Source organism: Vipera berus (assembly GCF_964194415.1).
Source record: "Vipera berus genome assembly, chromosome: 1".
NCBI lineage: Eukaryota > Metazoa > Chordata > Lepidosauria > Squamata > Viperidae > Vipera > Vipera berus.
Genome location: NC_138202.1, coordinates 179,757,194 through 179,780,142, shown reverse-complemented (window position 1 = coordinate 179,780,142; position 22,949 = coordinate 179,757,194). Strand labels below are relative to the sequence as shown.

The window sequence follows — 22,949 nt, the reverse complement described above, 5'->3', positions numbered from 1 at the left end:
AGTGTTGATATGTTGAACCAAAGATTTATAGAACCTTACATTTTATCAACTAAGGATATCTTACTCTACTTGTTTCTGTTTATAAGTTGAACTTTACATGGCTGGCCTTGATTTGACTACATTTTTAAGGTTTCTGTAATGTATCCATTCAGCATACAAGGTAATTTAGGTTTAATTCCTGCAGGGAAAATACAGTGTGACATAGTACATCTTAGTTACCTCTAAGCTTTATGTTTCTGTACTTTAGAGCAGTGTTTCTCAGCCTTGACAATTTAAAGAAGTGTGGACTTCCTCAACTCCCAGAATTGCCAAGCTAGCATGGAATTCTGGGAATTGGAAATCCACATTTATTAAAGTCACCAAAGTTGAGAAACAATGCTTTAGGGAGTTGCCAAACACATATATGATGGTGAGACAATACTGTGGGATGTTTGGAAATTGATTGCTGTAGAAGTTTGTCAGTGGCACAAAGAGGCACTCAACTTCTCTAAGCTTGACTCTGCATGCATATCTATCTGTGATGTCTTGTAGGAAACCTTTCTAGATGATTAATGTGTTCCAAAATAGCTTCCAAACAATATAGTGCCTCTATCAAACACCATGGAGATGTTCTTGTATAGGAATGTCATATAAATTTAGGCTCCCTGTATTATTCTTAAAATAATGACCCTGGCTCTGCAGGGTATTACATATCTATGCCTGTTTATGAATTGTTAATTTGTAGTAGTGAAAGGATTTGTACACCCCAGTGAGGTTATGAACTTTACTTATGGAGCATACACTCCATGGATAATCCTGGAGGACAGAATGCCAACTAATAACAGAATTCTGCCAAGAAAACCAAACATGGATATTGGGAGATAAGTCTTCCAGGCTAGAATATACCCAAAGAGCAAAAAGAGAAAATGAGTTATATCTGAATAAGTAAGCCAAAGAAATTAGATAACAAGAAAGTAAAGTATTTATTTAAGAAAATTATGGAAATCAACAGAATTTGTTATACAAAGCTGATCATTCTTAAAGATAAAGAAGGCAAGGATCTATTAGAGAAAAAAAAGATACAACAAATGATGATGTGAACATACTAAGAAATTGGACAAAAATATCTCTACATTGATGATGTGGATTAAGATTGGACCACTGAACTAGAACATTCTGGAAAGTGAAGATAAATGGGTCCTAGAAAATATTCCTAAGAAAAGCTGTATACCTGTACTAAAAAGGGCATTGCTACAAATGCTCAGACTGTGGAAAAACTAGGGTTATCTCACATGCTAATAAAATAGTGCTCAAGATTTTGCAATCTTCAACAGTTCATGGAATGAGAATTACCAGATATACTGTATATGCTGGATTCTGAAGAGCCAAGGACACCCGAGAGCCCATTGCTAACATCCATGGATAATGAGAAACACAAGGCAGATCCAAGAAGATGTCACTTTTTGCTTTGTTGATTTTACTAAGGCTTTTGGCTATGTAAACCAGAACAAATTGTGAGTAGTTCTTTAAAAAAAATGGGTGAGCTACCTCATTTGCCTTTTGAAAAAATTGTACAATGCCCAGAAAGCAACAGTTTAGAAGTGAATCTGGAGAAACTAAATTGTTCAGAATTGAGCAAGGATATATAATAACATTTATTATATACAGAATATGCAGAATATATCATAAGAAATACAATCATGAGGTCCCTGGTTATTACAGCCTCTAGAACCTAGAACGTATTTGAAACTCGAGCTAATATAGCAAGAATTTAGGAAATTAAAGGAAAAGAAAGAGGAAAGAATAGTAACGCCTTGAGTTACATATATACATACATACATTTATGTTTTTTGTTCCATATAGTTCCATTTTCCTTCCTATGTAAAGTATATTCAGGAAGTAATTTACTGCCTTATAACCTCATAAAAATAAAATTACTAATGTAAATCTCTTGTCTGCAGTAGTACTTTCCATGTTCCAGACTCAAAACATCTTTTCTGATTGTTAACCTATGTTGAATTTAATTTGTGTAACCTCATTACTTCAGGGGTTTTTTTGTTTTGTTTTGTTTACACCTTCCAGCTATTTTTTTAGATTTGGAATGTAATATCCATTGTATAACTTTATAAAAAAAGATGGAGTCAGTGATATGGTTTGTGCTCTGTGGTTACATTGTAGTTATAGGGCCAAGAGGCATGTTCTCCATTTATGTTTGATTCACCATAAGCAGCCCTTACTAGTGGCAACAGTCTTTTTGCAATCTGCAATAGATTCACTGTCTCCATTGGTCAGACTTTTCCTAAGCTACTTGACGATCTAGCCTCTTATAGAGGCACTCTTTACTGCTATTTGAGTTTCCTCTTGCTACCAATTTTCCTCATCAAACTAACATAGACCTTGCAAAGCTTTTCATATTTCATTCATGCAGAAAGGAATGTTTATAATAATCAGGTTTATTTAAATAATGTACACTATTAATATGATTACCTACAGGCTGCCTAGTTAACATATGGCCATCATGGAGTCTCTTTACCACTTCTTTCAGCTTCTCCATATTTTGCTGTTGAAATACAGTGATGTACCGTATATGTTTATTGTCCTTTTAACCCAGTTAGAAACACGTGGATATGTTATGCATAGGACACCTATTGTATTTAACCCCCATCTACATCCCAACAGGATTACCAAGCCATACATTTTGTCAATATCTTCTCCAGTGATATTATGGTACAGGGCTGCCTCATATTTTTTCATAAAATTACAGTTCTGACCATTAAGAATTACTTCACATTGTAATATAGTCAAACAGAGCTTGAATGCTTGGTGCTGGACATACAGTATCTATTCTTGGTTTATAGTTCAGGTTCCCTCATTTCAGCCATGTTTGTTTATGTCCATCAACACATGTATGCCCGTTCATTAATAATAGCCCACTGTTTGCTCTGTTTCCTATTTTTGTTAAATATCACTTCCCTAGAACTTATTTAGACTTTTGAACCTCAGGAGTAAAATTAAATAAGGAAGAGCATTTTTTTTCCTCAAGAAAAGTTGCTTATGTTACTGACTGAGACATTCTGTTATAACAGTAGCAAAGTGCTGGCCTTGAATCTTAATTTTAGATGGTGACCTTTATGCATTGTTTAATGTGCAACATGAGGGGATCTTCCTATAACATTACCATTTTCCTATATCCCAAACAGATGTCAAACTGCACAACTAGCAATAATTTTTCTACTTCCTGTGGCTGTAAGAAAGCATATATTTTAGCATTCCCATTTGGGGACAGTAATCTAAACAGTTCCCAGACTTCCTGTGCTGCCTACATTTTTCCATTCCACATCTGTGCAGTGGCTTTGACTATCGCTTACAGAAGTATATGGAGTATAAGTGAGTTAACCATTCCAGTGGAATGCACATTTCCCAAATACATTTGAAATTATCTCCGGATGCCGGACACTTGAAATATCAGTCACGATAGTGTACTGCTTGTAATAAAAATTGTGCTATTCCAAATATTTGGTAGGTGTATAAATGGGTCATGCTTCATTGCCCATTAAATATAGCTTTACACATGCTGAGTGCATTTCATGGATATTTTAAATGAAGCATCTTAGTAAAATTCTGTCTGAAATCTGAAATCTTTCAGAAAGGAAAAGATATCAATTATTTTGAATTATGCTTTATGGGAAGATGGTATGTATTTTTATGTATTAATACAAAACTACTGTATATATTACAGCAAAGTAATACTAAAAATCTTGGTCCAGACACTGAGACTTAGAATGCTGTCCAGTTCACAGCGCACTGGGAAAAATGCTATGTATCCTCCAGCTTTAGTAGAATAATATGTAATGTATCAACTGAAAGGCAAGGCTTTTCAGTTCTTTGCTAGTAACCCACAGTGCTTCTCAAATCATGAAAATGTGAGTCTTAGAATGATCCACCTTTACTGGATCTTGTTTTCAGTACTACTCGTTTACTTTTGCAGTCTCTCTCTTAAGTATTCTAATCCATTGTATCATCTGCAACGGTAGAAAAACATGAAAATGGACTTCAAGTGAGAATGGCTCAGTGTAAACAAAATTGATATCTTGACACTCCTTTCTGTAGTTTATCAAAATTTTATTATTTTTTTCTTGTTATCTTCCAGGTTATTGAAGGGAAGCTGGCCCCTTTCCTTGGGAAAGTAATAAAATTTGCTGCCTCCCATGTTTACAGCTGCAGCCTTTGTAGTCAAAAGGGATTCATCTGTGAGATCTGTAATAATGGTGAAATTCTGTACCCCTTTGAGGACAGTTCTACAAGCAGGTTAGAAAATACAATTTTTGAGTTATATCACGTATTATTACTAGAGTTCCATTGAAAAATACAACAGAATAACTGAACTATGGAAGAACCCAGCTCATGCTATTTGCTACCTAAACACCTGATAATAGTGTAAATAGCTACTAGTTGGATATGACTACAGCAGAAAATGATAATTTAACATATGTATAAGTGATATCAGGGCAAGAGTTCGATTAATTGGAAAAGTGATTCTTTGTAAAAACTGTAAAAAGCACATGCTAAGGTTTCAACTTCATCAGAACCACAGGAGCACTGTCTCCGTGAAAGTGTAGTCTGGTTATATCTATGGTTCATGTTTCCAGAGGGAAGGAGATTGAAGCATGCTCTGGAGAAGGCCCAATCTCTTTAAAGGGGATAGGATAGCTTATACAGGTATTGTGAAGGTTGCAGTTCCCTGGATTTGTTATAAAGTTGTACAGCTTTTGGGCAGATGCTAGGTTATACTGGAAGTGTTCTTTGTCTGATGGCACTAAGCAATAGGCACTTCATATGCCCACATGTTATCACTATGACATGAGCTCTATTGGTTACCAGTTTCCAGCTGAAATCCAGGTGCTGCTTATTACCTGTTGTGGCATAGGGTCCAGTTATCTGAATTTTCTGAGGGCTGCCTCTCATCAAATGTTTCTGCCCACCTGGCAAGTTCAAGCAGAATGGTCCCTGAAATTAAATATTGTCATCTTACGGGGCCAAAGAAACGTGCCTTCTCTCCTGCAGGCCCTGCTGTCTGGAAGGAGTTTCCCCAACCCCTCTCCCAGGTAATCCTCGACTTATGACCATAATTGAGCCCAAAATTTCCATTGTAAAGCAACACATTTAAGTGGATTTTGCCCATTTTGCGACCCTTCTTGCCACACTTGTTAAGTGAATCATTGTAACTTTGCTTGTCAGAAGGTTGCAAAAGGTGGTCACATGACCCAAGACACCGCAACCGTCTTAAATGTGAGTCAGTTGTCAAGCATCCAAATTTTGATCATGTGATGATGGGGATGCTGCAACAGTCATAAATGTGGGGAAATGATCATAAGTCATAAGTCATTTTTTCAGTGCTGTTGTAACTTCGAACAGTCACTAAACAAATGGTTGTAAATTGAGGAATACAGTTAAAGAAGCCCTTAAAGCCTGGCTGTTAAGGTGTTTGTGGAGCCCCTGCCATATTTTCTGATTGTTGTGATTGCTTTTTAGTCTGCTGTATTTTGTAATTATGTTTTTAATTGTTTTAATTCTATAGCCCAGTAAGCTGCCCAGAGTCTTACAGAGTAGTGACCATAATCATTTTAAATCATCCTCAGTGACATGTTTAAGTGCAAAATTAGTTCAATTATTCTCTAAACCATGAAACTCCCATAAAATTATTTTTAAAATGCTTTCCTCTTATATGCCCTATACCCTGAAGCCCTTTGTTTAATTCAGTGTGTAGCCAAGGTGCAAGGTATAGTGAGATTAATGACTGCAAATATTTTAGTTCTTTTATTTTCTTAGTTTTTTCCTTGATTTTTTTCTGTTTTTTTTTCAAGTGTCAAAATCTAGAAGTAAGTTAAATGAGGTATATAGCACCCCTATATGAATGCTCCATCAAAAACAAGAGCATGTGCCCGTTTCTCTCATTCTTTGGCTGTGAATGAGAAGGCCTCAAAACTAAGCCTGCATAAAACAAGGCATCTACAGGATGTAGATAAAACAGACAAAGATAAAACAGTTTACCATCAGTTAGTACCATTATTTATTTTAATTAGTCATTGGTTTCTAATGATGTACAGTTAATCTTGCACAAAATATTTGAATAATTTAAATGTTTATTGTGTATTGAAATTCCTGATGAAACATTTCAGAGTGCTGACATTTTGAAAGTCTTCAAAAAACCCATAATTTTATCAGATCAATAATTATTTAATCTAATAACATTTTGGAGTATTTGCAGTGTTCACTAACTTTTCATTATATGCACACATACATGTATCTGTATGCTTCAGTTTTCTCACATTTAAAATTTTGTACCATTTGGAGGTCAGTGGGTATATTAGGATCTGAGACTATGCCTTTGAACAAAGGTAAAAATAAGAGACAATTGATGCTGTATTAGCTTTGTACAAGCTCATCCACGTAATTGTAGTCGTAAATGAAATCAGTGGTGTTCCAAAACTAAACCTTGTTTAACCAGTAAAAGACTGATGAAATAGCAACAGCATCTCTTGTAATCAAATGCCCTTGTTAATGATCCTATAAGGGACCCTTCTTCTGTTCTTGAAAGACAAGCAATTTAAATGCATTTCTACCTATGTTTCTGTATCTTGCTGCTTATGGCGCTGCCTTGAACTTTTTGTTTGCCAAGGCAGAGCTCCTTTTGTGGATGGAAACTGCTGCCATAGGAAAATGCAAACCAATGATTCCCAGATGGTTAGATATTTCGAAGTGAATCTGCATAGGTTCTCTCCACAGTGTAGCATCTTGTAACCCTTAGACAGGCTAGCAAAGAGAATACTTTCTGTTAAAAATAATATTGTGGATGCATTTTCTGATGCAATTTTTAAAGGCTTATCTCTTCCCTGAAACAGATAAATCTTAGAACAGGATAACCCTCCTCAAAGCTGGAGTTTTCATTTGCACCAGCTTATTTGCTCAGCATTCTTCTTCTTTTTTGTCAGTCCTTGAGCAAACAGCTAAATACCTGGATAATGCATTCATCTGGCTTTGAATACACATATATTACATACCCCTTTCTTGCTAATCAGTGTGACACATTCTTTTGTTGGCCAAATGGTTCCAAAACAAACACAATCATTTCACTTAATTAGCAGGGGTTGGTGGGCTGTGCCTTGCAGGCTTCTTACATCCTGCCCAAGGAGAGACAAATCCAAGTTTTTTCTCATTAGACAATGTTCACAAATTCTTTTCTTTTCTTTTTTTCCCTTATTTGAATTTTATAGTGCCAGGTCTTTCAATCATTAGTCTAAAAATAGAAGTAGTAGTAAATACAAGAAGTTATAATGAATGAGTTACAGTATGGCCATATAATATATAGTTTGTTTCAAGCAAACAAAAAAGAGACTTAAAGAGGGACTCAAAGTTGCTGAAAATACAATCCTCTACAGCAGGGGTGTCAAACTGCTGGCCTATAGGCTGGATGCGTCATGTGGAAGCCGCACCCACCCCATTGCCAGCAATGGCAAAACCGTCCTGATACGTTGCGTGACATCACGTGACATTGTGAGTTTGACATGTCTGCTCTACAGTATTTTAGTTCATCTCTTAATCATAGGGATAGAATATTATGGTTTAATAGACCAGGACTTTTCAGCCAGTGGTACGGGTACCACCTGTGGTACATTGGCACCTGGCAGGTGGTATGCAACCATCCTAGAAAAGTGGGAGCAGGGGAGGGGAATGAGCTGAACTAGTGGCAACACCGCACAAGCCAGAGCGAGAGAGGACTGGAGCTGCAGGGCTGTCAGGGCTGAGCGGAAGCACCAGGATCAGCGCCAGGCTCCAGCTGGAGCTCAGCGCTGATCCTGGCGATTTTGCTGAGCCCAGAAGAAGCGCCGATCAGCTGGAATGTTGCAGCATATCCAGTTTCTTGTGATTTACATTCAGATGCTTGGCAACTGATTCATATTTATGACGGTCACAGTATCCCAGGGTCATGTGAAGTGACCAAAACCTGCTGCAACTACCCAGCAGACGGGGGGGAATAAAAACCAAACACCCCCCACCCCACCCCCACTGCCAATTCTCAACAGAAATGCTCACAACAATGAAAACCTCAGACAGGAGGAAGAGCACCGCCAGGCAGGCAGGCAGGCAGGTGTCCTGCTCGGCTGTGGCTTGGGGGGGCACTTTTTTCAGTGCCATTGTAACTTCAAACAGTCACTAAGCGAACTGATGTAAGTCGAGGACTACCTGTACTTCATCACTTTTTTCCCCTTTTTTTGGTCATCAAGTTTTTGACACCTTGCTAGGTGACTGGTGGTACTCGGATGTTGCTATATCCTAAAAGTGGTACAATGGGTGAAAAGGTTGAAAAGCCCTGGAATAGACTATCATGTTTATGCTTAAAGTGTTAAAATTCTGCAGAATGACCAGGTTATGTTCTCTCATTGAGAGCAGCTTCACATGCTTATCTCATATAAAATTTATAGCTGGGACTTTTTAAAAAGGAGATGTTCTTCCTTGGAAATACCCCTGAAATAACCATTTAGAAATGGCAAATTTCCTATTAGGTTGCCTGACAGTCTTGGCAGACTTTTTGTTGCTGGAGTCAAATGGGTTACTTTTTTCTCTCAGTTACTGGGACCCATGAGATACCCAGTGGAATCCTGAAACAGACTTCTTGTTCAAATTGCAGCGCTTTTCCTCCTGTGTTGCACACGGTGAATGAATTGGGCAATGTGCTATGTCACCTCTGGTTAACCATGATAGCTGATATGACAGAAGGGGTCTCCATGCTGACTCATGTGATTAAAATAAAACAATCTTTAATCAGTGAAAAGGTGAAATCTTTTAACATGGACCTATTAGCAAATGAAAGGAGCTTTAAGGAAGTCTCTGGCAATTTGGCTAAATTAAAATGCCTAAAATGAGCATTACAAAACCATGCCTCTGAATGACAGATAAGAGAACAAACGGAATCGTGAAAGGTGTGGGTCCTCATTTCCTACTCCAGAGCCAAGCAAAAATGCTTCCTGGTTAGACCCTTCTTTGTGAGGAGTTACTTATTTATTGTGTTTTTGAGTCCGTTTTTCACTCCTGACCTGGACTAGTCCCTGGAGTTTTTGGCACTTTCAGAAGTGGTTTTCCCTGCCCAGGTCTGACAGAAGATTCAGATTCATTAAATTTATATGCCGCCCTTCTCCCCAAGGACTCAGGGCGGCTCACAACAATAAAAATTAAAAAACATCAAGTACAAAATTTAAAAAAGAATTAAACAATGAGTATAATAAATAAATGACAATTTAACCAGAGGTCACCCAGCTGGCTTCAGGTCTAAGGTGGAACTAGAACTCCTGGTCTCTGATTTCTAGCTTGATGCCTTCATTGCCATGCTCTGTGAGAATCTCAAAGGTGCTTTTTCTTGAGGAAGATGTTTCCTCACTGAAGCCCCTTAAGCAAAATATAATTGCAACCACTTATTTTTCCTATGGTGCATAAGTTCTCTCACTAATATTCACAGACTTACAACTACCATGTTTCCCCAAAAATAAGACCCGCCCCGAAAATAATTTTTTGGGGGGTGGGCCTAATATAAGCCCTACCCCAAAATATGCCTGGGGGATGGGCGTGGCCAGCACAAGACGCAACAAGCACGCAGAGGCCAAACTGAAACTGATTAGCTCAGTTTCAAAGCACCCCATTTGCAAGAGACGAAGCTTCCAGTCTCCCTCTGGGTGAAAAGTGTTTGGGCACCTAAGGGGCGCTTGGAAACGCAGCAAATTGCTCCGTTTCCAAGTGCCCCATAGGTACCCAAACACTTTTCACCCGGACGGAGAAATGATGGAAACTGAAAACTTTGATTGCAAATGGGGCGTTTTGAAACAGAGCGATTAACTATATATATATAAAATCTATCTTCTGAAAAGCCAGCTCTTTTGTGCCGCATCAACAGAATTCCATTTTTCATACTCTTTATTTAAATTTCCTTTAATACCCATTTTAATCCCATTCCTCGAGATTAGAGCATAAAGAGGAAAAGGAAGCTTCAGTTTGCAATTAATCAGTTAGATCTTAACTGGTAAAGAGAGTGATAATCTACTGCATACTGGATCAAGTATCTGAAAGAGTTATTTCTAAGTAGATGTGCAATATGGTGGTTTATAAATATTTTGGGAATTTAGAAAATGGAAGCTAATGTGATCTTAAGAATTCCAGCCTGTTCTTCCAGTAATGTTTTTGATCATCCCATTCTTGCTTTTACTAAGAAATTAGTTGATTGTGGATGTTACAGAAAATATGGGTTGTTTGCTCCCCCACAAATTGTTTTACCAAAGTAGTAGTTCTTAAATTATTACCTAAAAAATCTCTTCTCCTGCCCTTATCCCTACGTTTAGTGCATCTGGATAGGAGTGGCAGATGTGTCACTCTTTCTTAATCCTCTGGGCGTTCATTTCAACAGAAATTCCTGATAAGCTTTTACATTTTCCAGCTGAATGAGAAAAGAAGGAAAGGGAGAAGCCATGAATGAATACAAAATGACATTCTCATCAATCATTAGTCTCCAGCCATTGCAAGGAACTGCAAGTCACTAACGAAAGGGGAATTAACTTTATAGTCAGCACAGAGGAGATGATTTAAAATTTTACAGTCATAAGTGTTTTCTTTGGCTATTGTTTAAACTCACACTTAGGTGGACAATATGTTTCTTGAATGCAGTAAAGAATGAGTAGCATGCTTTAATTAATCTTGTAAGGTCAACAAGAGATTTCAAGCAAATGTTGAGCATTTTTATTTTATTTATTTTATTAAATATATATGCCACCCATCTGGCTGTCATGCAACTCTGGGCGACTCACAATCTGATAAAATAGTATTATAAAAGATCAAATCAGTAAGACAATAAGACAATCCTGCATGTAGTTAAACTGCACATAAACCACGGACATGCAGAGTCGCAGCCCAATTGTCTTACTGATTTATGTGTACACTAAATAAGCACACTGTAGAAAAAGAGCGGAGTATGGAGTTGTCTCAATCTCAGCTAACTTCTGATGTGTGGACTTCAAACCAGAATTCCCAGCAATGGGCATGCTGGCTGGGAAAAACTAGAAGTTGAAATCTCTGTATCTGCAAGTTACCACAATTAGAAAAAAAATGGCTATAGCAATCTGGGCATCCTTTGTACCCAACATTCTCTATGACTGGCTGTCAGAAGCAATGTACCTGATCCCAGGAAACTAGGAGTTAGGGATTCTACTAATGTTAGAGAGATGATCTTTTGATAGCAGAGAAAAGGTAGAAACTTGAGAATATATAAATATCTCATTTTGTGCCTACAGGTGTGAAAGCTGTAGTGCTGTCTTCCATTCAGAATGCAAAGAGAAGGCCGTTCCGTGTCCCAGGTGTGTGAGGAGAGAGCTACAGATGAAGCAGAAATCTTTTTGGAGAAGACTGAATATGGATGAGAGCCTGGAAGAGGCCTGCAACATGTTTGAATTGTCCTGTCAGAATACATGATCTGAAGGGGGAAATGTGACAACCTACACCCTTTCCCAGAATGGAATGAATGCTTCTAAGGCACTGGTTCATTGCCAGGGAGAATACTTTACTACAAAAAATGTATATGTATCTTTTGTTCCTGAGTAGCTGGAGTTCAGAATGCTAAGAAAATCAAAGGCTAAACTCTAATTATGAACCAACTGGTCTTATACCAAAAGTAGTTTACTTGAAATATTTATTATTGTCTGCATTGATTGCATTCCCTTTGCATTGAAAGATCTCATTAGCTTGTATTTATTACTGGACTTCAAGTGATTTTTCTTTCTGGTAGAAATAGATGGCATTGCTATTTAAAGTTTACAAACTACTTAGGACAATGTGCCTGTGGACAGGTATTTGTAGAGCTTTTTGCAGCTTAGAAAGATGATTTAATAAACCGCTTATATGAATATTTTCCCTGCTCAAAATCAAGCCAGTTCCACTTTAGAAGCACGGCATGGTAATTGTCCTTACAACCTCTGTAAGCCCAGTGCTAAAACCTGCCTAGGTCTTATGTTAATATGCACAAATACTAGAGAAATTGCTTTCAGTGATGAAATATTCACAGTTGAATACTTGTTCACAACACAGTTGTTCACAAATTATTAATTCAGATCCTGATTTTCCTACATGTAACACCATAAAGCTTAAATATTTAATCACCTTTAATATTAAATAATGTACATTGCTTTGCTCATGCCTTGTAGAAGAAATTTCCTGCATTTGGATGATGGAACTGGAATCTGACTCTTTGCTGTATTTAACATTCATATTCTAATAGTATATATGCCAAGGCTCTGAGTACTATAGCAGAATCAGTAAGAGCTTGAATACTTCATCCTGAAAGTGAGATTTCTTGCATACTTTTAAATTCTGCAGTAAAAAGCACCAGGACATATGCTTTAACCACTTAACATGCAATATTTGGAAGTAATGAAAATATTAGAAAAATAGGTCCAAATCAATCTCTCGACTTTCAGTATTCCTTTTTTTTGATACAGCAAAGGGAATATTAGGAAGTTTTTACTTCTGCTTTCAATTAATCATAGTTTAACATTATATTCCAATCCAGACAGCAACAGGGATACGTGTTTACTATGATTAATTGAAGCAAGCCATCTTTAAACCTTGTTTTTAATGTTTTCTTTGCTATAGTGAAAGGATAGTATAAGCTTTATCTGTAATTATAAATCTGGCTTGGTGCTGGTATATATCAAATCAAGAGTAGCCACTTAATTTGTGCAGGCAGCGGAACACATTTATATTTCTTTCTCTACTTCTTCCCCTCAAACTGCCAAGTTACTGTCTCTAGAAATGGGCATGTGTTACGTTGATTTGTCATAGGCTGGCTGCGGCAATTGTACATTTGGAAGACAATCAGCAAAGAGCTGGCACTGACTAGAAGAACCACAGTTCATGTTATTTAAATTTATTTTATTTAATTGATAAAACCACCCATCTCACATTTGTGGATGTGCTGCTTGGTTCTTCTGGACCACTTGGCAGCCAGTTTTTACGTGCAAATAGGCCAACTGCAAATGATGCTCTTAAGGAATGGTCATCTGCTTTATTTTTTAAATTACTTTCATATCTGCATAGAGCCATGCATTTGTCAGTAAGCTGAAGTCCATATATTACACTGAGACTTGTTTTCATTACTTCTTTTATTTAAACATAAGTGATAGAAGAGAGAGCGAAAGAATGAGTGATTGTGTATTTGACTTTTCCATAATTTCCAGAATCCAGAGTGAAGAAGAAGCTGGTATAAATAACCTGCTTTATTTTGATGTTTGCTTTTGGGAGAGGGATATCTTGGAACTTCCTAATTATTTTAATTTTTAAGGCTTCCTAATTATTTTATTTTTTAAAATTATTTTAATTCTTTAAGGATTCACTGGGCAAGTGAATCAAGCGTGTGGAAAGTGTGTTTATACCAGCTTTTTTTCAATGTATTGTAATGTTTTATTATTTTTGTACATCTCCTTAAGTTGCCCCATCAATTTCTTCATTTTATCCAATGAGTTTTTAAAAGTGAACTTAAAGGGTAGCTTTAGCGTGCCACTGCATGCAGCTCACATCTACCACTTCAGTTCTTTGTTTTGGGTTCACTGTGCTCTTATTGTTGGTTCTCAGTTTGCCTTCTTTGGAACAATTGGTTGCTACCACAATAGATGAACATTGTCTCAAATCTATATTTCTGTATTCTACTAATCAGAGACCTCCTCGGTTTCCTGCTTTGAAATTGCCTTAATTTACTCTTCCTCTGCAATGGGCTGCTGTGATAATATAAAATGTTTTTCAGCCTGTGGAGTTCTCGTGGTGATGCTAAGAGTCCTTAGGATATTTTTGAGGACAAAGGTGGTCAACAAGTCCTGTTTATATGGCTGCATGTATTTTGACTTCCAGGTCAACCTATAGTTAACTGCCAGAAGCCTGAATAAGGCAGCAACAACAGCAACCACAACTGCCCCTCAATGCAAAATATGTCTGTATTAAAGAGAATGTAGGGTTGTTGCATGGAATCTGATAAGCATGTTCCCCCAAATCCTTCAGACTGCAGAGTCCTGCCACAATTCTGCAAGAGTTCAGTGGCACATTTTTAATTCCAGTGGGACTTGTGCTAAGTATAATGCAGCCTATCCTTTTGCCTTTGGAACTAGGGGTATGTCCCGGCAAGGACATTCGGTACCGTTTGTTGATTTCCACAGAAGGCCCACCAGTGCTGCTTCTCTGTGTCACCCACTGCCATCTCTGCCTCCCTTCCTACTATAGAAAGTCCATTGAGGAGAGAAAGATCGAATGACTGCAAGGATAACAAGCTGCATGTGAAGCAATATTTTGGATATCCAGAATGGAGGCATTTTTTAAATTTGATTAGTGGTAGGAATAATTTGCTCACTCTTTGATTAGAACAAAATTTTGGCAGACTATGACAAAAAACTTTTGCCACTGCTGGAAAAGGTGGAAATGGCTTTTGTTAGTTAATAAATGAGGAAGAGCTGAGGAAAACTACTCCACCGCCCTTTTACCAGTAACCAGTTTCTATTGCACGGCCAGCCCTGTGCAGATCTCTTCCTTTGGGATCTTCCTTTGCAGATATTTACACTTTATGTAGATAGCATTTGTTTAAAAATTACAAATGGTAGAAAAATAAAACAAGGAACTAAATAAGCACATCATTATCTCATGGCTAAATAGGGAACTTCCCATTTGGGAAAGTTTTTCTCTTGTTTAATCAACACATTAAAATACAATATTATACTTCTTGCCATAGATAGTTTAACTAAGGTTACTGCTATTTGACTATATAGACTGAAGTAAACAGTTTTTTCTTTGGCTAGAAATGAATAATAATTTACATACAAAATTAAAATTGCACGTTGGTAAATAGAATCTTTCACAGGATCTGGCAATATTGATTTAGAACAAGTGTGTGTTTAAAACTGGGAGCATGCTGCTATAATAGGAAGCTGCTTTCTACATGGGAAGAAAGAACTGTCAACAAGTATGAGAAATAAGGACATCCTAATGAGTGCATTTTGACAGTATGACTTGGCCTCAAAGCTGTCTGCCTTTTGATTGCTGATTGGTTTTGGATGCAATGCTGTGTTCTTCCTGACACCAAGTCACATAGAGGGGGCTCTAGAATTACTGGGAAGGCTGCATTTCTAAGGAAATATTTTAGAGGATTAGACTAGTGGTAAGAGGTGGTTTCATTCTATTTAGTTCCTTATGCTGTTAAATTCCTGCCTCTTCTGGGGTCTGGAAAGGCTAGGTACTTTATAGAAAACCTGTAAATTCAGGTTTTGTGTAACTTCACAGGAAAAAAACCCCTATTTTTTAGTTGTTATTAACATCTGAACTTACTTGCTAAAGTTTTGTCTTCTTTTTACGTTGCTACATTGATGTGGTTGTTATTTGGGGCATTATTCATGTAGTAACAACAGATCTTCTACTGCTTTTTGGATTCTTTCCTGCATAGACATGCCTGTGGAATTCCAAATATCCAGAGGAGGTTTCCAAAACAGGATGCCTAAAGTATGGATCTAATCTAACAGATCCCAAAACATGGATTTATGGCAAGTTGAAAACATTTTTGGTGCTAGTACATGGGAAGTAGTATAGCTTTATTACAACTGGGATGCAACACTAATCTATGCCATTCACTGGATGATTTCAGCATATGGAATATATGAAGTACTTTATCTTGTATGTAAGCATCACTTAATGTCTTAATATTTATTTATTAATTTTAGCTCAGAGAAATAATTATCATTTGGGAATCCATATCTAAAAGGACTGTGTTTTTCTTTTGACACTTTATTAAGAATTAAGCAAGGAAGTCTTAGCTCTTCATATCTAGAAATCATTAACTAAATTTCAGTAATTGTGTTTGGAAATTAAGAGTTGCAATCTCATGCATACTTAGAGGGATTTGCTTGTGATTAAACCTGGATAGTAGCATAGAGTTGCTCTTGCATCTTGTTAAATTGAAGCTTGCAAAAATTATTGTGTTGTGCATGTATGAATAATAATATTTATTATTATACCAGGCTTCCAGTATTATTTGTGTTTGTATCAGCCTCATTTATACAGAAATTAAAATAGACAAAGTTCCTTGAAGTTAATATATTCTCAGACTAGAATGTTTTTGGAAAGGTTTGCAGGGCCACTGCACAAAGAAGTTATGATCAGATTCTTAAGATGCAAAGGGAACAAAAGATCCTGTCTTGTGGCAATTCAAACCTTGCAGCTCTGAAATGCCTCCCTAACTACCAAGGATTTCAAGTGGAACATATTTTTTCAGTGCTCTTTGGCAAGACTGAAAATGTTTCTCTCACAAAGTCTGTTCTTTGGTGTCTGTTGTGGCCTTTTCATGCATGATAGGTCAACATAAGAGGAGGCTGATATTTTAAATGTACAACTTCCTTTGTACAAGATCCAGTTCTCAATCACTAAGCCTGTGGTGTGGCCCCCAACCTTTTGGGCACCAGGGACCAGTTCCATGGAGAGAGGTTTTTCCACAGACCGGAGGGGGCGTAGTTTTGTGTACTGCTTGCATCTCGTGGATGGGGCTTCGCTTGTTTGCGTGGTCCGATTTCTGGCATGCCACGGCCTGGTGCCAGTCCACAGAATGGGGGTTGGGGACCCTTGGCTTAAAGGATCTTGGATAGGAAGACTAGAGTAGATGAAGAATGGTGCACATTGTGGCAAGCCAGATCGACCAATTTATACTGGCAGCTTTCCCTAGCAAAATATGCTGTGTGTTTCCATTTTCATGACAGAAATATAAACTATTTAATGACCATGTAGTATAGCAATAGAAGCATCAGGCTGAGTCATGTGCTGATTGGGATGGGGGTGGGGGACATATAGTATTCCATTGGCAGCCTGAAGAGAGGTTTGCCAGTTACAAATACAGTGCAGATGTACTTTGGATGAATAAATAATGAAAAATGCTTGGATAAATTTAAGGGATCTGTAAGCATATTAGGTTGTCAAACCAGGTTCCATTTTCGTTTATGTCTTTTGAAACAAGTGGGAGAACTTGAATTTAAACAATGGCCATTGTATTTCACCTTATAAATTCACTGTTGTGAAAATTCTATACACTTGTGTAATGGGACACATCGCTGTTACCTGTAGAGTGCTTTGGTATAAATTGGTACATAGGATCAACAGATAGATCCTTGTGAACTGAATTTTTCCCCAAAATAATAAATTTGTGGGTTAAGAATATGTGACTGTATGAAAGAATACATGTGTTGAATTGTTACGATGCTAAATTCGTAGGCTAATTTTTAAAGATGTGGGTTTTTTCAAATATATTTCACTTATGAAAGAATAGGTCCATATTTTTAATGAAATTTTAACTTTGTGTATTATTTCTGGAACCTGTTGTGCAATTATTGAAGATGGTTATTATTTTATACAATTATTGGATAAAGACGTGACCTAAATGATTCATTAGCTAAACACTGGTAAATGGTATTCATGTTGTATTATAATCAACAGTAAATGGTCTTTTTTTAAAAAAAAAAAAGTTTTATTTTAATGAAGAATATTCCTTCATAGTTGGTATATGTAGAAATAACTGTAAGATAGTTATAATATAAATATAAGTAGTGTATTTCATAATTTACTCTAGTGTTCCCCCATGCCATTACAAGCTTACAGTACTTATAACCTGAGAAGCTCTGATTTTAAGTATAGGAAATTGCTTCAGGTACATAGCCAAAAGAGCTAGTTTGACGTAATACAGGTAATCCTCAATTTATGACCACCATTGACCCCAGAATTTATGTTGTTAAGTGGGTTTTGCCTCATTTTAAGATTTTTGTTGCCATAGATGTTAAGTGAATCACTGCAGTTGTTAAATAAGTAACACAGTTGTTAAGTGAATCTGGCTTCTGCATTGACTTTGCTTGTCAGAAGTCACAAAAGGATCACATGGCACCAGGACGCTGCAACCGTCGTAAATATGAACCAGTTGTCAAGCATCCACATGTAAATCACGTGACCCTGGGGATTCTGCAATAGTCATAAAACACTTTTTTTTCAAAGCTGTTGTCACTAAATGAACTGTTGTAAGTGGAGGACTACCTATAATGAAGGCATCAGGTTAGTAACTGGGAGCTACGAGCTCTGGTTCCATCTTAGCCCTGAAGCCAGCTGGTCACCCTGGGACAGTCACAAGCTCTCAGCCCTTGGAAGGAGGTAAAAGCAAATCATTTCTGAAAAACCTTGCCAAGTAAACCAGAGTTGCCAGAAGTCAACACTGACTCAAAGGAAGAAAAAGAAACCTACAGCAGGGGGTCTTCCACCTTGGCAACTTTAAGACTTGTGGACTTCAAGTCCTAGAATTCCTCAGCCAGCTTTGCTGGCTGAGGAATTCTGGGACTTGAAGTCCACAAGTCTTAAAATTGTCAAGGTTGGAGGTCCCTGACCTACAGCATATTCAAAGGTTCTCACTCTTGAAAAGTATACCATGCTGATCAGATTTGGAAACCTACATCCAAAGTAGTTCTAACATCATTCCACACAGTCAGAAGCTTTCTCTAGGTCTTACACTATAGAATAATAATTTAGTTCCCTTTTCAAAAAGGATATCACTATCATAAAAGGAATTTTATATTCTACTAGACTCAAGAAAGAGTTCAGTCATTCTGATATCTGCTTCATAATGGTTCTGCATGCTTAAGCCATCCTGTTCCAAAATCTTGGTGCAAAATGAATCCATACTGGAACTTACATTTTTTGTTTTTTAAAAATTCAGGGATATGTTAAGAGTACAAGAAAAAGAACTGAGCATCTGTGAATTGTTCTGATCATGGGGAAATTATATTGTCATATTCATTTTATTCTTTAAGTGAATCTTCCTGTCTAGATCTTCATTAAACCCTTGGTGATTTTTACCTGTATATTTTAAAAAATTTGACTTTTAGTCCCAATTAGGAGGAACCTGGCTCCAAAACAGTAACTGTGAGAGGGACCTTGGAGTCCTAGTGGACGATCACTTGACTATGAGCTAGCAATGTGCAGCAGCAGCCAAAAAAGCTAATACAATTCTTGGTTGTATAAACAGAGACATAGAATCAAGATCACGCAAAGTATCAATACCACTTTACAAATCCTTAGTAAGACCACAGGTGGAATACTGCATCCAGTTTTGGTCACATTATAAAAAAAGATGTTGAGACTTTGGAAAAAATGCAAAGAAGAGCAACTTAGATGACTAAAGGCCTGGAGACAAAAAAACATATGAAGAATGTTGCAGGAATTGGGTATGGCCAGTCTAGAGAACAGAAGGACTAGGGGAGACACGATAGCAGTATTCCAGTATTTGAGGGGCTGCCATGAAAAAAGAGGAAGTCAACTTATTTTCCAAAGCACCAGAGGGCAAGACAAGAAACAATGGATGGAAACTAATCAAGGAGAGCAGCAACCTGGAATTAAGGAGAAACTTCCTAACAGTGAGAAGAACAATAAATCAGTGGAACAGCTTGCCTTCAGAAATTGTAGGTGCTTCATCACTGGAGCTTTTTAAGTAAATACTGGACAGTCACCTGTCTGAAATGGTATAGGATCTCTCTCCTGCTTGAGCAGGAGGTTGGACTTAGAAAACCTTCAAGGTCCCTTCTAGCTCTGTACTGATTATTTATATGAGAGAATTATAAATAATCAGGGCTTATTTTCTAGCTGTTGAATTGTGCCTAGCTATCAACCCTTTGAGATAAGTCAGATTAGGAAACCAAAGTTATGAATGCTAATACTACTTTTGTTATAGGGTTACAGTATCAGAAACCTGCAAATCTGAATGTGTCTCTCCCTCCCTTTTATTTTTAAGAAAAAAATAGGCAGGGTCAAGTCTGAGTCTTTTATCTCAAATTACAAGTTGGAGGTCAATCGATGGATCCATGTTTCTTTTCGGTGGCTATGTCTTCTGCGGAATGTCTAGAGATGTGGTTTTTTGAAAACCCAGAAATTCTAGCTTTAGTGATGGAAATCAATTGCCTGATTGAGTAAGTGGAAATCAATTCCACACATTGAGTAGGGATGTGCCAGCTACTGGGAGTTAATATAAGCATTATATTTGAGGGTTACCATCCAGGGGCTGGTGAAGGGGGAGGGATGTTTATGCAACTTGCTCATATGTTGTCCTCCCTGGTAATTGGTACAATCCAAAATTCTTACTATCTAATGAGTGCTGATTGACCTGAAAGGAAATCCTAGTTTTGTCTTTTTTCTAATAAAAATCCTATTACAACTGGCATTACAGTAATGGAATCAATTCTGTAGAGATTATTGCAACAGCTGAAGTTTTTCAAAAACCTAAAGGATTTTCCAAGTGCCCTGTTTCTAACTGATTAGTTAGAAACAAGCTATAACTAAATCCCAACATGGGTTTGTTAAAAAAAGATCATGCCAAACCAATCTTATTTCATTCCTTGACAAAGTGATTAAATTAGTAGACCAGTGAAATGCTGTGGACATATTTAGACTCCAGCAAGGCATTGGACAAAGTAGACCATGCCCTACTTCTTGGTAAGCTAGAAAATTGTGGATTAGACAACATCACCATCAGATGGATTTGTAACTGGCTGATAAAGTGTACTCAACGAGTCATCCTTAATCATACTAATCTACATGGAAAGAAGTAAGCACAGGGGTACCACAAGGTTCTGTCTTAGACCCAATACTCTTCAATATCTTAATGATTTTGATGAGGGAATAGAAGGGGAACTCATCAAATTTGCAGATGACACTAAGCTGGCAGGAATAGTCAATATCCCAGAAAATAAGCTCAGGATCCAAAAAGATCTTGATAGACTTGAACAATGGGCCCTATGCAACAACATGAAATTTAATGTGGAGAAAAGCAAGGTTTTACACTTAGGCAGGAAAAAAACAAAGGTACTAGTACAGGTTATGTGAAACCTGGCTCAAAAACAGTAATTGTGAGGGGGACCTTGGAGTCCTAGTGGACGATCACTTAAATATGAGCCAGCAGTGCGTGGCGGCAGCCAAAAAAGCTAATACAATCCTTGGTTACATAATCGGAGGCATAGAATCAAAATCACATGAAGTATTAGTACTGCTTTATAAAACCTTAATAAGGCCACACCTGGAATTCTGCATCCAGTTTTGGTCATCACATTACAAAAAAGATATAGATTATAAAGATATAAGGGACGCGGTGGCTCAGTGGGTTAAGACGCTGAGCTTGTTGATCAGAAGGTCGGCAGTTTGGCAGGTCAAATCCCGAGTGCCGCGTAACAGAGTGAGCGCCTGTTACTCGTCCCAGCTTCTGCCAACCTAGCAGTTCGAAAGCACGTAAAAATGCAAGTAGAAAAATAGGGACCACTACGGTGGGAAGGTAACAGCGTTCCGTGCGCCTTTGGCGTCTAGTCATGCCGGCCACATGACCACGGAGACGTCCTCGGACAAGCGCTGGCTCTTCGGCTTTGAAACGGAGATGAGCACCGGCCCCTAGAGTTGGAAACGACTAGCACGCATGTGCGGGGGAACCTTTACCTTTACCTTTTATAAAGATATACATTACAAAGTGCAAAGAAGATCAACTAAAATGATTAAAGGCCTGGAGACTAAAACGTATGAAGAACAGTTACAGGATTTGGGTTTGGCTAGTTTATAGAAAAGAAGGATTAGAGGGGACATGACAGCAGTATTTCAGTATTTGAGAGGTTGCCACAAAGAGGAGGGGGTCAACTTATCTTCCAAAGCACCAGAAGGCAAGACAAGAAACAATGGATGGAAATTGAGAGTGGAACAGCTTGCTGTCAGAAGTTAGGTGCTTCATCACTGTAGAGTTTTAAGTAAAGACTGGACAGTCACCTGTCTGAAATGTTATAGGGTCTTCTGCTTGAGCAGGGGGTTGAACTAGAAGACCTCCAAGGTCCCTTCCAGCTGATTGATTGATTGATTGATTGATTGATTTAAAAAAATGCAACTCTCCTCACACTGCCATTGTCTACTGCCTTTTTTCCAAATGTATAATTCTGTAATTGTGTACCCCACACTCTGACCTTCCCAATGTTGTTGGACTGCAATTCCCACCATTCCTTACTGGTGACTACTGTATACTGGTTCTCATTGCTGGGAACTGTAACACAGCAACATGTGAAGCATTCATATATTCTCCACCCCAACACCTTATCAGTCTCTGGCCAAAGGGTGGTGGGTTTTTGTTTTTGTTTTGAATGGCTCTGCTAAACTAGAGAAATTCCATGATTTTAACTAAGCAACTGAAGAGGATGCATGAGACTGTAACAATTAATATAAAAAAACCTTATGCTCCAAGATCACTGCAGATGGGGACTGTAGCCAAGAAATTAAAAGACGCTTGCTCCTGGGGAGGAAAGCCATGGCAAATCTAGACAGCACACTAAAAAGAGACATCACCCTGCCAACAAAAGTGCTTATAGTCAAGGCTATGGTCTTCCCAGTTGCAATGTATGGCTGTGAAAGTTGGACCATAAGAAAGGCTGAGCACCAAAGAATTGAGGCCTTTGAACTATGGTGCTGGAGAAGACTCCTGCGAGTCCCCTGGACTGCAAGGCGATCAAACCGGTCAGTCCTAGAGGAGATCAACCCTGACTGCTCTTTAGAAGGCCAGATCCTGAAGTTGAAACTCAAATACTTTGGCCACCTAATGAGAAGGAAGGACTCACTGGAGAAGAGCCTAATGCTGGGAAAGGTTGAGGGCAAGAGAAGAAGGGGACGACAGAGAATGAGGTGGCTGGATGGAGTCACTGAAGCAGTAGGCGTGACTCCAGAAGATGGTTAGAGGACAGGAAGGCCTGGAGGAACATTGTCCATGGGGTCGCGATGGGTCGGACATGACTTTGCAGCTAACAACAACATGTAACTTTTAACTGAAATGTTCTGCAGGACTCCATTTAGTTCTACCTATTACC

At 38.0% G+C, this 22,949-nt stretch overlaps 1 protein-coding gene across 3 annotated transcripts in view; it reads left to right on the top strand.

Moving 5' to 3' along the window:
- The window catches only part of PLEKHM3 (pleckstrin homology domain containing M3), a 71,718-nt gene extending 51,436 nt beyond the window's left edge, over window positions 1–20,282 (top strand). For 2 of the 3 annotated variants that reach the window (XM_081313395.1, XM_081313396.1), the window contains 2 exons: window positions 4,130–4,287; window positions 11,313–20,282. In XM_081313395.1, the coding sequence (XP_081169521.1) occupies window positions 4,130–4,287; window positions 11,313–11,490 (336 nt within the window). In that variant the 3' untranslated portion in view covers window positions 11,491–20,282. The remainder of the gene's footprint in view (window positions 1–4,129; window positions 4,288–11,312) is intronic. The other variant, XM_081313397.1, reaches the window with a different exon arrangement.
- The last annotated feature ends 2,667 nt before the right edge of the window (window positions 20,283–22,949 follow it).